The sequence below is a fragment of the Oenanthe melanoleuca genome, chromosome 4 (assembly GCF_029582105.1).
Source record: "Oenanthe melanoleuca isolate GR-GAL-2019-014 chromosome 4, OMel1.0, whole genome shotgun sequence".
Taxonomy (NCBI): Eukaryota; Metazoa; Chordata; class Aves; order Passeriformes; family Muscicapidae; genus Oenanthe; species Oenanthe melanoleuca.
This window is the reverse complement of record NC_079337.1, coordinates 43,641,963-43,655,595: the sequence shown is the minus strand read 5'-3', so window position 1 is coordinate 43,655,595 and position 13,633 is coordinate 43,641,963. Positions and strand designations below refer to the sequence as shown.

General features: G+C 46.2%; 1 protein-coding gene across 1 annotated transcript in view; it reads right to left on the bottom strand.

The window, feature by feature from the left end:
* The window catches only part of KDR (kinase insert domain receptor), a 30,999-nt gene extending 17,732 nt beyond the window's left edge, over positions 1-13,267 (bottom strand). Inside the window, exons 1-14 of the mRNA XM_056490141.1 lie at positions 13,009-13,267; positions 11,813-11,903; positions 11,125-11,321; positions 9,878-10,002; positions 9,398-9,566; positions 8,080-8,219; positions 7,719-7,887; positions 6,208-6,319; positions 5,951-6,114; positions 4,139-4,295; positions 2,939-3,059; positions 2,242-2,350; positions 1,143-1,487; positions 92-238 (exon numbers count right to left, since the gene is read on the bottom strand). Of these exons, the coding sequence (XP_056346116.1) occupies positions 92-238; positions 1,143-1,487; positions 2,242-2,350; positions 2,939-3,059; positions 4,139-4,295; positions 5,951-6,114; positions 6,208-6,319; positions 7,719-7,887; positions 8,080-8,219; positions 9,398-9,566; positions 9,878-10,002; positions 11,125-11,321; positions 11,813-11,903; positions 13,009-13,060 (2,098 nt within the window). The 5' untranslated portion in view covers positions 13,061-13,267. The remainder of the gene's footprint in view (positions 1-91; positions 239-1,142; positions 1,488-2,241; positions 2,351-2,938; positions 3,060-4,138; positions 4,296-5,950; positions 6,115-6,207; positions 6,320-7,718; positions 7,888-8,079; positions 8,220-9,397; positions 9,567-9,877; positions 10,003-11,124; positions 11,322-11,812; positions 11,904-13,008) is intronic.
* Between the last annotated feature and the right edge of the window lie 366 nt (positions 13,268-13,633).

Genomic DNA, 13,633 nt, shown 5'->3' with positions numbered 1-13,633 from the left:
AATTCAAAATTAAACTTTTCACGGTGAAAATCAGCAGGCAGTCCTATGAAAGAAAGCCTTTTAATGATAATAGCAAATGAGCAATCCTCACCTGAATCTTCCACAAGTGTCTCATTGTTTTTAAACCACATGATGCTTGGAGGAGGAATGCCATTCACTGCACATGACACTTCTATAGTTTCACCGATATTTGTTGTTTGATTTTCCAGATTTCCAACAAGTGTGGGTGCCATGGGCTCTGTTGGTTTGAAAATACAGTAAAATTACTGACTATTGAAAAAAAGATCAATTTTCTTCAGTAGTAGAAATTCATGTCCCAGTAACAAAGTCTCAAATCCTTTTATCACACCAAGAGCCAGTGTTCATGTCAAGATTATAGTTCAACTTCCATTTGACATGGAAAACTTATAACAGCCAAGAAAATTTCAACAGTATTGAAATAACCTGCTTTAGCTGATTTAATTCGTAACTGCTCAGGGTGTTGAGGGAAGAGGGTGTAGTTGAGAAATTGTTTCCCTAGATTTCTGTGTCCACAGTCCTTATGAGGAGTTTGACACTCTTAGTCCATTAAATGTCCATTCAGGATAGGCTGAGAACATGCATAAGTGTTTTCCTGAATCTGCCTAATCAACCTAGAAATCTAGGTCCCAAAGCAAAGTCATCACTATTTGTGTGAAAAGTTAACTGATTATCAGCTTGCATTGCCTGTGCCTGAATACCAGCATCACTCATGGCAGTTTTAAATTATAGGCACTGCTCCAAACTCGAGAGTCAGCCACACAAAGTGACAGCATTAATGCTATGAATACACACGTGCACATACAGCTACAGAGAAAAGTGTGTTCTGACAAGTAAAGTTGAGAAGTTACTGAGCTAAAGACATTACTTTAGCAGAAGCCAAACACATCTCTTTGCTCAGTACAGTGGCTCAGTCAGTGTTCCCTTACTGATATTAATGAAACAGTCCCTGCTGCCTGGACAAGCCCCAGAAGTGTGTGTCACAACAACTGGTTTAAATCTATTTAACAGACTGAGCACACCATTAACCAAACACATGCAAAGCCTAACGTACCAAAACCTGCCACTACTGCAATTGCTTCATGCACAGCCACCCATTTTGCTTCAGAGTAGGAGATGTGTACCTTGCACAGTGAGGTGCTTCACCAGGCAGTGCTGTGTTTTAGCCTTTTTGTCCTGAGCAATGCAAACATAGTCCCCTCCATCCTGGAGGGAGATGTTGCGAAGGATGAGCTCCAGGGTGACGTTTTCAGCGTTGGTGTTTGGAACTGTCTCGTTGAGCTTCTGCAGAGCATTGAGGTTCTTGCACACAGGCATGGGCAGCCCTCCGAAGGGAGTCTGCGAAACCTGAGCGCTGAGCTTGTACCAGGACAGCTTCTCAAAGGTGAATTTGTCTGCTGTGCAGAGCAAGGACATGTTATCCTTCTCTGTCAGCTGGCTCTGAGGCTGGAGACTAATTTCAAGACCCTCTGAAAGTTAAAAAAATAAAAGAAATTCCTATTTGATTGTGCATTTTGTGGCTAACATTAACTTGAAAAAGTCATTTTGGAGACATGGATTTTGTCATCCTATCTGGTTGCAAATAAGGAAAAGAAACACTGAAAGAGATCGTTAAAATCAATCAGCCAGTCAACTAATCAATTATCTAAGGAGTACAATCTCATTAAAAGCAATACATTTCAAATGGAGGACAGTGTAATAAATACACTTATTTTTCCTGTAGAAACTTACAGCAACCCAAGATGATTCTTAGCACTATCTTATAGTTCATTTTTAGATTTGGATTAAAACAAAATTTGGGCATGTGAATATGGGGACTGATCATTAAGGAGACAAGCCCTTTGCCACTGGTTTTGATCATTTTACCCTTAGCTCTTACAGTATGTCTTTACTCATTTTGTGACAGTACCATAATTTCTCTGTTGCTCTTTTAAGTGACTGCAAAAGCTCAACAGTGGTCACTCTTGGGACAACAAATGCCCATCTTGCATCACTTTCACTGGCCTGCCACTCCACTGATGCAAGCAGAACTAATCACTTGGCTGAAATTAGTGGCAACTTTAAAAACTGCCTAAAGAAAACCTTAAGTAAACCTAATATCAGAAAAATATAAAGGATTTCATAAACGACAGGAATCAGGCAACATCACTGAAGTGCCCTTCATTAGCAAACAAACAAAATAACATCAATTTAACATGGCTGTCCTTGGCAGGGTGCACTTACTGGTCACATGGAAGGAGATCACTCTCTCACTTGACCCAGCCTTGTTGGCAGCCATACATTTGTACAAAGCAGACACATTTGCTGCTTGAATCACGAGGGTGCTCACAGTCTACAAAAGAACAATCAAGCAATTTCGTACCACATCAGTGCTAAAGTAATGCCAAACCACCTCAGCTGCTCAGCAAAGGGATCAGCAGATACCTGCACAACCAAAAATCCCTGCAAAGCACAAATCCATGGCATGGCAGGAGCACAGTCCCTCTCTAATGTTTACATTTTTGTCCCTAAGTGTGTAAAAATATGTAAAAGGAAATGGGAAGAAGCAGAAGGTGGACTTTGATATATGTGTTTAAAAATGCTGCACCCACAATTTTTTCTGCCTTTCGGGTTTCCAACTTCTATTACAGTTAATTGGCAATATTAACTCACCGAACTTTAGACCACTAAAAGGTAATTATTGAAATCTAAGTCAGTTTTATTCCTCAATGGAGATTCACTTTGGATCTATTTTCAAAGGACCTGCAAGTATGTATCTCTATATCTAGGCTTCAGCAGGAGCTTGCCTGCCTAGCTGAGAGTAGATCCCTGTGTTCAACAACAGCTGAAAAGAGTCTCATCTCTAGTGATGTATCTCCAGACAGTGGAACTGCTGGACAGGGTTATCATCCCCAGCCAAGAGAAGAGAAAATGTGCTCACCTTTGTTTTCCCAGCAATAGTAACGACCCGGTGCTTAATTTCAACCTGATTCCCACCCTTTCTCTCCGAGATCGCTTTCCATTTCTTGCATGCATACGGATTGGCTCCTGAGCGAACCTTCCTGAAATGTAATAGAGACATATGCAGTAGGTAAGAGGGATATTTGCCCTTCAAGAGAGACATTTTGGGTTCTCCTTATGCAGATCTTTGTAAGCTATCACTGGCCACAGCTTGCATCTGTGAGGGAAGCCTATGCTTCTGGAATATGTCTATTAAATTTCACCCTATAACCTCCTGAGACCTTCAAGTTCTTTAAAGTAAAGGACCCCCAAGCCTAAAGGTGAATTTCCTAATTAATCTGCCTGTGTCAGCTTAGTTGGGATGGTTGGAGGAAAGCAGCTATTCTGGGAACAAACCTCCATTCATAAATGGATGATTCAAGTAGATTTAGTTCAAAGGAAGACAGAGAGACATAAAAATCACTGAACTCCCTACAAGAATTTCTTGAGGACAGTAGCCATTGTGCAGGAAGCAACCAGGCACCAAAGGAAGAAACTAGTGGAATCATTTTAAAAACAACAACAGGAAAGAAGAATGCCTTTTTTTTTTTTTTTTTACCCTGGCCTTTTTTTCTTTAAAGGAAATCTGGGCTTATGGCAGGCCCAGATAAGGGAAGCTGCGTGAATCTCAGTCAGGCACTCTCTCTATCATTCCCCAACATCAATCAGTGCACTTCCTCTGAGATACACTTTCACACAGATAAAGAGCACCATCACACTCAGCACTTGAGCACAAGAAAAAAAACACCACAAGGACGCACAATTAGCATAAACAGCAAATTTCCTCTGTTTGGGATGGAGTTTTGGGCCTGCAGCCCAAACAACTGGGGGAATCTGAGGGAAGGGCATGCAAACAGCTGCATTTGAGACCCCTGTGCAAGGGGAGATGCCCTTCAGGAGAGCATGACAGCAACATGCCAGCACTGCTGGATCCTCTCTGCGGGTGGCCCTCGCTCTGCCAACAACAATGACCTTTGCAGAGCCTGCCTGCAGCAATCTGCAAATTAACCACAACCATCGTTTCCTTCGCTGGCCATTGGGCTCGCACTCACGGACGAGGGAGGCACCGAACGAAGCCCGGCCCAGCACAGATACCCCTCCGGAGGAACCCAGGGCGCAGCAGACGGGAGCAGTCACTCACTGGGGGCTGAAGGTGCACTCCTCCTCGAGCTGCCACTGCCACTGCACGGTGCTGGGCGGCGGCACGGCGTACACGGTGCAGGTCAGGGCCTGCGCCGAGCCGAACGCGTACGAGTCCACGGCGGCCAGCAGCGCGTTCTCGCCGATCTGCGGGGGCACTGCGGGACACAGGCAGCTCTCAGCCCTGCCCCAGCCCCAGAGCCGCCTCAGCAACCCACACCATGCAGCACAGAGCAGCTCTCAGCCCTGCCCCAGCCCCAGAGCCGCCCTCAGCAACCCACACCATGCAGCACAGAGCAGCTCTCAGCCCTGCCCCAGCCCCAGAGCCACCTCACCAACCCACACCATGCAGCACAGAGCAGCTCTCACCCCTGCTCCAGCCCCAGAGCCACCCTCACCAACCCACACCATGCAGCACAGAGCAGCTCACACCCCTGCTCCAGAGCCACCCTCACCAACCCACACCATGCAGCACAGGCAGCTCTCAGCCCTGCTCCAGCCCCAGAGCCACCCTCACCAACCCACACCATGCAGCACAGAGCAGCTCTCACCCCTGCTCCAGCGCCACCCTCACCAACCCACACCATGCAGCACAGAGCAGCTCTCACCCCTGCTCCAGAGCCACCCTCACCAACCCACACCATGCAGCACAGAGCAGCTCACACCCCTGCCCCAGCCCCAGAGCCGCCCTCACCAACCCACACCATGCAGCACAGAGCAGCTCTCATCCCTGCTCCAGAGCCACCCTCAGCAACCCACACCATGCAGCACTGAGCAGCTCTCAGCCCTGCCCCAGCCCCAGAGCTACCCTGAGCAACCCACACCATGCAGCACAGGCAGCTCACACCCCTGCTCCAGAGCCACCCTCACCAACCCACACCATGCAGCACAGAGCAGCTCTCAGCCCTGCTCCAGAGCCACCCTCACCAACCCACACCATGCAGCACAGAGCAGCTCTCAGCCCTGCCCCAGCCCCAGAGCCACCCTCACCAACCCACACCATGCAGCACAGAGCAGCTCTCACCCCTGCTCCAGCCCCAGAGCCGCCCTCACCAACCCACACCATGCAGCACAGAGCAGCTCTCACCCCTGCTCCAGCCCCAGAGCCACCCTCACCAACCCACACCATGCCCAGCATGCAGCACAGAGCATCTCCAAGGATCTCATATGGGCAAGCATGAACCCGCCAACACTTTGAGGATCAGGATACTCAGCATCTCCTACAAAAATCCCCCCATGGTTTAAAATGCAGCTCCTGGACTCTCACCACCTTTCCCAACCATTAAATGCACATCATTCCCCAGCCCTGACCCCACTGCACGTAGCCTTGCTGCCCTTTCCAAGACCTGCTGTCTTCAAAGCATAGGCTGTTTCCTGGGGAGCAGAAAGGAGGAGGCAGGGGAGGAGGAGGAGGGTTGCAGAGGGCAGGGCAGAAGAGGAGGGATAGCCTGTGTGGGGCAGGAAGGATGGGAGAGGCGGGACAGGGCCAGGATGGAGCAGGGTGGAGGAGGGCTCCAGCAGCACAGCCAGCAAGAAGGGCAGGAAAAGAGCAGGACACAGAGGCAAAGAACAATATACAGAAAAAACCCAAAACAAAACAAAAAACCCCACCCCACACAAAGTATCATCACAGCAGAGTCTGCAGCCTCTTGACTGACACATCCTGGAGCCAGGAGACACCAGACACCTCTGCCCTCCTAGGGCAAGGCTCAAGGACTGTTCTTCCTCAGTAGTTAAATTTTCATAGGTATGGGGTGAATTAAGCCTGAGGATGGCAATAAACCACATCTATACATGATGTTACCCCACTTACCATTTACCAGCAGGGTAAATGTGTGTCTTTTCTGCATCTTGTTAATGGGGTTTGTAAGGACAACTGTGTAATTCCCTGCATCCTTCTCAGTTGCTTCAGTGATCACTAATGTGTAGCCAAGTTTAACTGTATGATTTGCGTTGATGGCTTTTCCATTTTTATACCTGAAGAAAATACAGAATGCTTTGAATATTTAATGATTTGCTTTAACTAAGGATAGCTCATTTTTTTCAAACACATTATATCCCCATTCTTACCATTTAGCCTCTGGTGGAGGATAGCCTTTAAACTTAACAGGAATTTTGACTGTGTCACCCAGCTTTGTCTCAACGACATTCTCCATTTTCTCCAGGTGAATAAAAGGACTTTCTGGGGGGGGAAAAAAAAGGAAATAAACTAAATGGTCTTTTCTCATGGACCAAAGCAAAAGTGCTTTCCATTTGGGTTAGCACCCAACAAGATGACAAATAGAAGTTAGTGACAGGACTCTGGGTGATTGGTAAAGTACAGCTGGCTCCCAACTGGGCTCTGGAGAGATGCCACCAGAAAACCTAGTCCTTTCCTTCACACAGAGGAACAGACCAGTTCCCTCACCAAGGAGCTCTTGGAAAGCAGAGACAAGGCTCACTCAGGACAGTGTCAGACCTGTATATACATATATATATACATATCATAAAACTGTCTCAATATACTCATTCCAGGAAATTAGACTATTCAAAACTACAGTGTGATAAAGTTAAAAACCCTCAGACTATTCTCAAGTATGTATTTGAACCACTCAAGTTACAGAGTACTTTGAAATTATTTACATCACTTGTTATAAGTTATAAATTTGCATTCAGACATAAGACAGTGATTAGCCTTTTCACTAAATTAGCCTTTTTGACTAAGATTTAGGGTGGTTTAGACTTAGTATCTGCTATATTCAGTATAGCACATGATCTCATTTTGGCTCTTGAAGAGCAGAACAGAAAGAACCCCAGGAGAAAATTCAGTATATCTCAAATCACTATGCCTATAATAAGTGTGAAAGTTTTTTATTTTATTTTAAAAGTGCCATTAATATTCTGGCCCCTGAAATCAAACCTCAGGAAAATCAACCTCCTCCAAAATATAAACCTCTTTGTCTGACTCATTGATTAAAAATGAGCCGTTCTCATGCTGGTAATTTTTTTCTATAAGTAAGTTAGTGGAGCTGGGGCTGTGCCCAAGAGGAGGTTGAGAAAAGGCTGTAGGATGTGGCCTCGTACTTATCCATTCACTTAGCCAAAGCTGTTTCCCTTGCATCATTTCCGTACCAAAACTCCATTTGATTCATCCACTCCTACTGTGAAAGCTGAAAGTTTTATTTCCTTAGTTTCATTCATTCTGACCCAGACTCTTGTGTCACACAGCCACCAAGATCCAGCCTAAGTTCACCAAGAGTGAGAACAGGCAGCCCTTGTACAAAGCCACCTACACAAATTGAGTTTTACAGGACCTTGAGGGGGTCAATGCAGAAGAGGGTCAGAGGCTTAGATCAGTTTATTTTACTGCCCACTTTCTGGTGGGATTCTACAGCTTTCAGTAAAACACAACATCCATTAAAATCTTATTACTAACTAAGGCTGTGGTATGAAAATAATCCCACACTAGTTGCAAGAGAAATACTGTAGCTGCAGTTTGGTTCATTTCTGTCATTTGATTCATCACCGAGGTGCCTTCTGCATCCCAGTAATTAATCCCAAATCTGAAACAACCAACAAAACCAAAGTGGAAAATGTCATACCATGGATAACAAAGTAACTGCTGTTTTTCATGTTCATACGACCACTGGATGCTGCACAAGTATATCGACCTTTGTCACTTAAGGACACACTGTCAATGGTCAGGGTGCTCACAAACTTCTTTATTTCTCCTGCAGTGGTTTTTACATCCCTAATAGTGGCACGTTTTTCCTGTAATGGACAAAAGACAGAGATGTTTGGAAATGTTATTCCTTTTGTCACCCTTTGCACACTTGTATATACCAGAAACTTCATTGTGTATTATCATCTTCTTTCTCAATGTTTAAAGGGGGAAGTGATATTATACTTGAATAAATCAAATTGCTTTGTGATGGAGGCACCTGTAAGTCAGTACAACTTTACCTTGATGGAAGGATAGTCCCATTTGAAATCGATTCCCACATTCAGCTCTGTCCTCACAGTGCAATTGAGAACAAGTTTTTCTCCCACTGCCAGCTCTACTTCATCATGTGGGTTCATTGTTAGGTCATAAATTCGGTACCCTAGAGAAAGACAAATGCACACACAAAACATGGGAGTAAGAAGAGGTTTCTTTACAGCACCCAGTCCCAAATTTCCCAGGTGAATTCAGCAAGACTCCCACCAAAATCCCAGCTACAAAAAAGCCCCTTGATGCCCCAGTGCAGCACGATATGGGCGTACAAAGGAGCCTGGAGAGAAGTGATGTGCCTTTCCTGAGCACTTCCCAGCTGAGACCCATCAGACAGTGACACAGCAGGATGTGTGCATCTGATCAGAGCCCTTCCAGTGGTGGGGGCAAGCAAGAGACACTGACTCACACAGTTCCTCTGCCTTAGACACCTTCTTCTTATCCTTATGAGACCTTAAACTTACAGCAGTAAGCAGGAACTGTATCGAGAGTAATGGTGAGACATTACTAAATTATCCAAGTTTACTTTGTCGAGTAAAATATTTCAAAACAGAATATTCTGAATGCAATTCTTCAGATATTCTGAAATTCCTCCAAATCAGAGTGAGGACTTGTGACTTTGCTGGAGAAGTAAAAGCTCCCTGCAGAGTAAAGAGAGAAAGGCTGCTATGCCTTCATGGCAAGACAGGAGAGACTGCCTTGGTGCCATTTAGATACTTGAAATGGTCACTGTGTCCTCAGCTGAAAGAGAAAAAAACTTCAGCTCAGGCTTAACCCTCTATAGAATTATCACATTATTTGTGGGGTTTGATGAACAGCTGACAAAATACACCAGGAAAGCATAAAAACCTGTGAGAGTCAAGACATCTTGGGTCTTTAGGGAGACAAGACAACCCAGCTCATAGTGAGACCTTCAGATCCACCCTTCCCTTGGTACCCTCTCAGAGCAATTTCTTTTCATCTGCTGCTGATGGATGCTTGCCTCTCATTTCCTTCAACTGTGACTGATGTGGATTTTATGGAAAAGGTTTGCATTGTCAGAAGAAAAAAAATTTAAATCCTGGCATCAATGTAAAACACTAAAAATAGAAGCACTTATCCCAAAGATTAACCAGAAGGAACACAATACAATGCATTTAAAAGAAAAGTGATATAAATCTCAACATCCATTTTGCATTAGCTGCATTGTCAGTATTGAATAACCTAGTGTCCAACCAAATGTAATTGGTTCAGTATGATGTAGAAAGCAAAAGAACATCAGTTACAGAGAAATAAAAACCTTTGGCTTACCTACAACTGCAACTATGTATATCACAGACTGGTAGCTTTCATCATCTATTTTAGTTTCACAGAAGACCATGCCTGCATAGTTGATTAAATGACTGGGTATAGTGAAGCCTTTTTTATTATTCCACGAAATGGATTTACCATCAGGAACAAATATCTTCTCTGGATATTTCTGTTTGGAATATTGATAAAACACATAGTCAGATTTCAAAAATCAAACAACCCTGAATTGTCACCTCCTGCATCTTCCACAACTGCAGGGCCCCATTTTAACATCCTAGCTCTGGGAGTTAGCACATGCTTTGGGAGTGCAGTGCCATAGATGAGTACAGGTACAGCACTCATCTTTTAATCACAGGCTATAAAACTCACAAGGATGGAAAGGAGTTTTTAAGAAATGTATTTATACTTCAAACACATATTTATGCCACAGTGATTTCAACTAACTCTCAAAAAAAAAAAAATAGCAGGCTTTTTCCTTACCGCATGTAGAGATACATTGAGATTTGATACAGTTCCAAGGCACGGCACTACCACAGTTTTGTTCTTGGTGATGTATACAATGCCAAGCTGATCACCAACTGAAGTCACAAATGGTGATCTGTAATCTAGAATAATTCAGTTGATAATGGGTATTATTCATTACATGATTATGGAGAAAACTTTCGCAGTTTACTTCTTTCTCTATTTTTTCACAAGTCAGTTTTATTGTTTTCCATGTCATAAAGCACTGAAATAATGAGATTAAATAGGGAAGATACATATTTTTGTAGACATCCCACCTCCCAGATTTAGAATATCATTATTCTCAAAACAGTTAGCAGCAGCAGAGTGCTGCTTTGGAGAATGGCTTCCTGCTACAGCAGTCCTTTTGCTGACAAAAAACTAATTTACCCTAGTGTGACTTTCCTTGCATAAGTATTACAGGAAATACCAGTTAAAAGTTGTGACATGTTGCACTGACTCCCTTGATGGCAGCATCCTTTTCAAAGTCAGACCAAAATACCAAAAAAATAGATCCATGATATTATAAAACAAGCTAAGTCATGTACTTAATTACATCTCATTTCTCAAAATGGTAACTATAAGTTAACAATAAAGAGGAAACAGGATGCATATGGAAACAAGGGTGAAGCCATCAGTGCAAAAAGGCAGAGGCCTCAATGAATGCACTTATTGAAGCTGAGTGTATAACTGGAGACTTTGGAGTGTCTGTGACACCCAGCTGAAAACTGAGCTCTTACAGCCTACATAGATTTTACCACCAGAGTTAGCAAACGTACGGAAGATTACGTTTTGAGATTTGGGTGGTTTTTTGGATTTTTGTAATGGTATCAGTACAAATCATACATGGGATCAGACCTGTAATTTTTAACAAATATAAAATCTCTGTAATCCATATGAAACTCCTGCTGAGGTCAGTAATAGCTCTGCATTCATGAGGACAGGCTCAGAGCTCAGCAGAGATGTGTATGTTAAATTCTGGGTGGAGAACAGCAGACCATGTACTGCTTATGGCAGGTCAGTTCAGAATTATAGGTACAAAGGCTTTTGTGTTGATGGCAACTAGAATACCTAAATTTAATTACTCAACATGAAAAAAAAATTCATAGGATCAAAAATTCTAGGATTAATAAATTTTAGCATCAAAACCGTTTTGAGACACTTGATTTTCCTTTTTTCTCTTGACACTAGGGAAAGAGACACCTGAGATCTGTGTGGGCACTTACCTTGAACGTAAACATAAATGGTTGTAGCTGCCTGGCTGTCCCTGTAAAGGCACTTGTAGTCCCCTGTGTCATTGCCAATGACTTTGGTGAGAGTGAGTGTCTTGCAGTAGGGGCCATCACTGCAGTCTGTCACGGAGAAACGCCTCCCAGCATTGCTCTGCTTGCTGGGCCACGACCACTCCAGTGGTCTCTGACCGCTGGGAAAGCAAATGTTAGAGGAGCAGAACCTCTGATAGGAACCCCAGCCCCACCAGCCTCTGTGGCTATGGAGAGGGATGGGCTTCACCCCCTTACACAGAGAGAGTGCCAAACCATACAGGACAAATTCACATACACAGTCTACTGTTCACAGCTACAAGGAAGCTGCTTGAGATTTACTTCTGCTGAATCTAAGTGAGAAAGCACCCCAAAGAGAGCCTGCAGAGCACAGCTCACCAGCAGGATCCACAAGGGCACAGCCGACGCTTCCTCCTCCCAGCCACCCAACATTCCCCAGCCCTCTCTTGCTGCAACACTCCTACATAATTTTTGAAACTTTTCAGGGAAAAGTGAGGCAAAAGGCACAAAGGGAGTGGAGAGAAAACAGGAGGCATGACAGGAGAGAGATTACATCCCATGTGATTCTGTACAAAAGCTCACTACATAAATTATCAATCATCAAAATCATGCTGAACAGACTTGTCCTTACCTGCAAGTAATGTTTAGTGTGTTGTTTGCCATTATTGTGAGGACATCTTTTTGGATGCTAAGGGTTGGCTGATCCAGAGAAATAAATAAACCTGCAAAAACATGTACGAAACCCCTCAAATAAACCAAACAAACACTACTCAATCAGAAAAGTATTATATACAGGAATATGCAGCAGGTTTTAAGTCACTTTCACATCACCTATTTAGCAGCGAAGGGTAAATCACGATTTTTCACACATCCCAAAAAGTTCAAAAATTCTGTCATAACAGGAAGCAAAGGCAGATGGTCAGGAGCTAGCTGCAGAGCACTACAATTCAGCCAGCCAGGGTGGAGTTCCTGTTTTCTTGCATTGCCAACTTCAAGGTCTAACAAGAGGATGTGGGACATTGAAACGGAGTGAACCTTCATCTGATGATCTCACTCCCTTGGGGATTACCAACTTTTCTTATAATAAATTGAATATACTACTTTGAGACTACCAATCAATGAATTACGCAAAGAAACTATTTTGAGTTTGTCACAGATTTGAGATCCCATAAATTTATTTTACGCCATGATTTTTTAAGTTTATTTCTTTCTCTCTAAGCGGCTAGGCAAGGCTGTATTAGTCCCGGGTACGGGCACAGCGGCTCGCATCGCACCATGGGCGCTTGTGAGCGCTGCGCTCTGGGTGCCAGCGCTTGCTCTGGGGCACCAGCCCAGCTTCTGCCACGTTTGGGAGCGCCACAGGGAGAGATTTTCAGTCTTCCCTCGCTGCTGCCATCACCTTCAGGATCCCTCCTCAGCCCCAGCCGCGACGGCTCGGCCGGCTTCAATGGGCAACAGGACAGCGCTGCCAGACCGGGACATTCCCAGTGTCGCTAGCATTTCCCCGTGCTCTGATCACTTGGATTCCGAGCAGGCTCTCCGCTGATGACAGGTTTCCCGCGCTTGGCTCCAGGGACATTCTGCTCTCGGAAACGACAGCTGACGGAGCCAAGGAGCGAGCAGGACACCGTGCCACGGCAGGTCGGACAGGAGCGCCCGGGAGCGCCGGACAGGCGGGGCCAGCAGCGCTCCGTCCCGCCGGGGCTCGCACTGCCCCAGCCGCGCCAGCAGCCCCGGCAAACCCCCATCGCGGCACCGGGCACCCCCGCGCCCCCTCCCCGGGCCCCGCCGAGCCCCCGCACACCGCACCGGCTGCCGAGCGCTTACCGGGAGCCAGGCACAGCAGCACCGCCAGCAGCCGCGCCGCGCCGAGCTCCATCCCGCGGCCGCCGGGGCTGCGGGGCTGCGGGGCGAGCCCTCTGCCCGAAGGCACCGCGCCGGGTCCAGCCGAGCCGAGCCGGGCCGAGCCGAGCCGAGCCGAGCCGAGCCGAGCCGAGCCGAGCCCAGCCGAGCCGAGCCGAGCCGAGCCGAGTCCAGTCGCTCCGCACAGCCCGCACTGCCCGGCGGGGATGCGGGACCCCGGCGAGCGGCGCCGCCCCTCTTGTGCCCGGGGCGGGGCTCGGCACCGATCCCCCGCCCTCCCGGCACCATCCCCCGCCCTCCCGGCACCATCCCCGTCCCCCTCCCAGCACCGTCCCGTCCCCCATCCCGGCCCCATCCCGCCGGGATGCTCCCCTTCGGTCGGGCACCAGGAGCTGTCCCTCTTCCCTGCTCGGCGGCAGAAGAGCCTCAGCAGTAAAATTCAGCGTCGTTTGGCGCTTCATCGTGCTTTTTTGGGGTTTCTTAAAATCCCGAAGGCCAGCCATATGAGGCGCTGCCAGTGAGACGCAGCCACGCTCCTGCTGGCAGCGGCTGTGCCTGAAGTGTCTGGCAGCATCAATGCTGAGTTTAC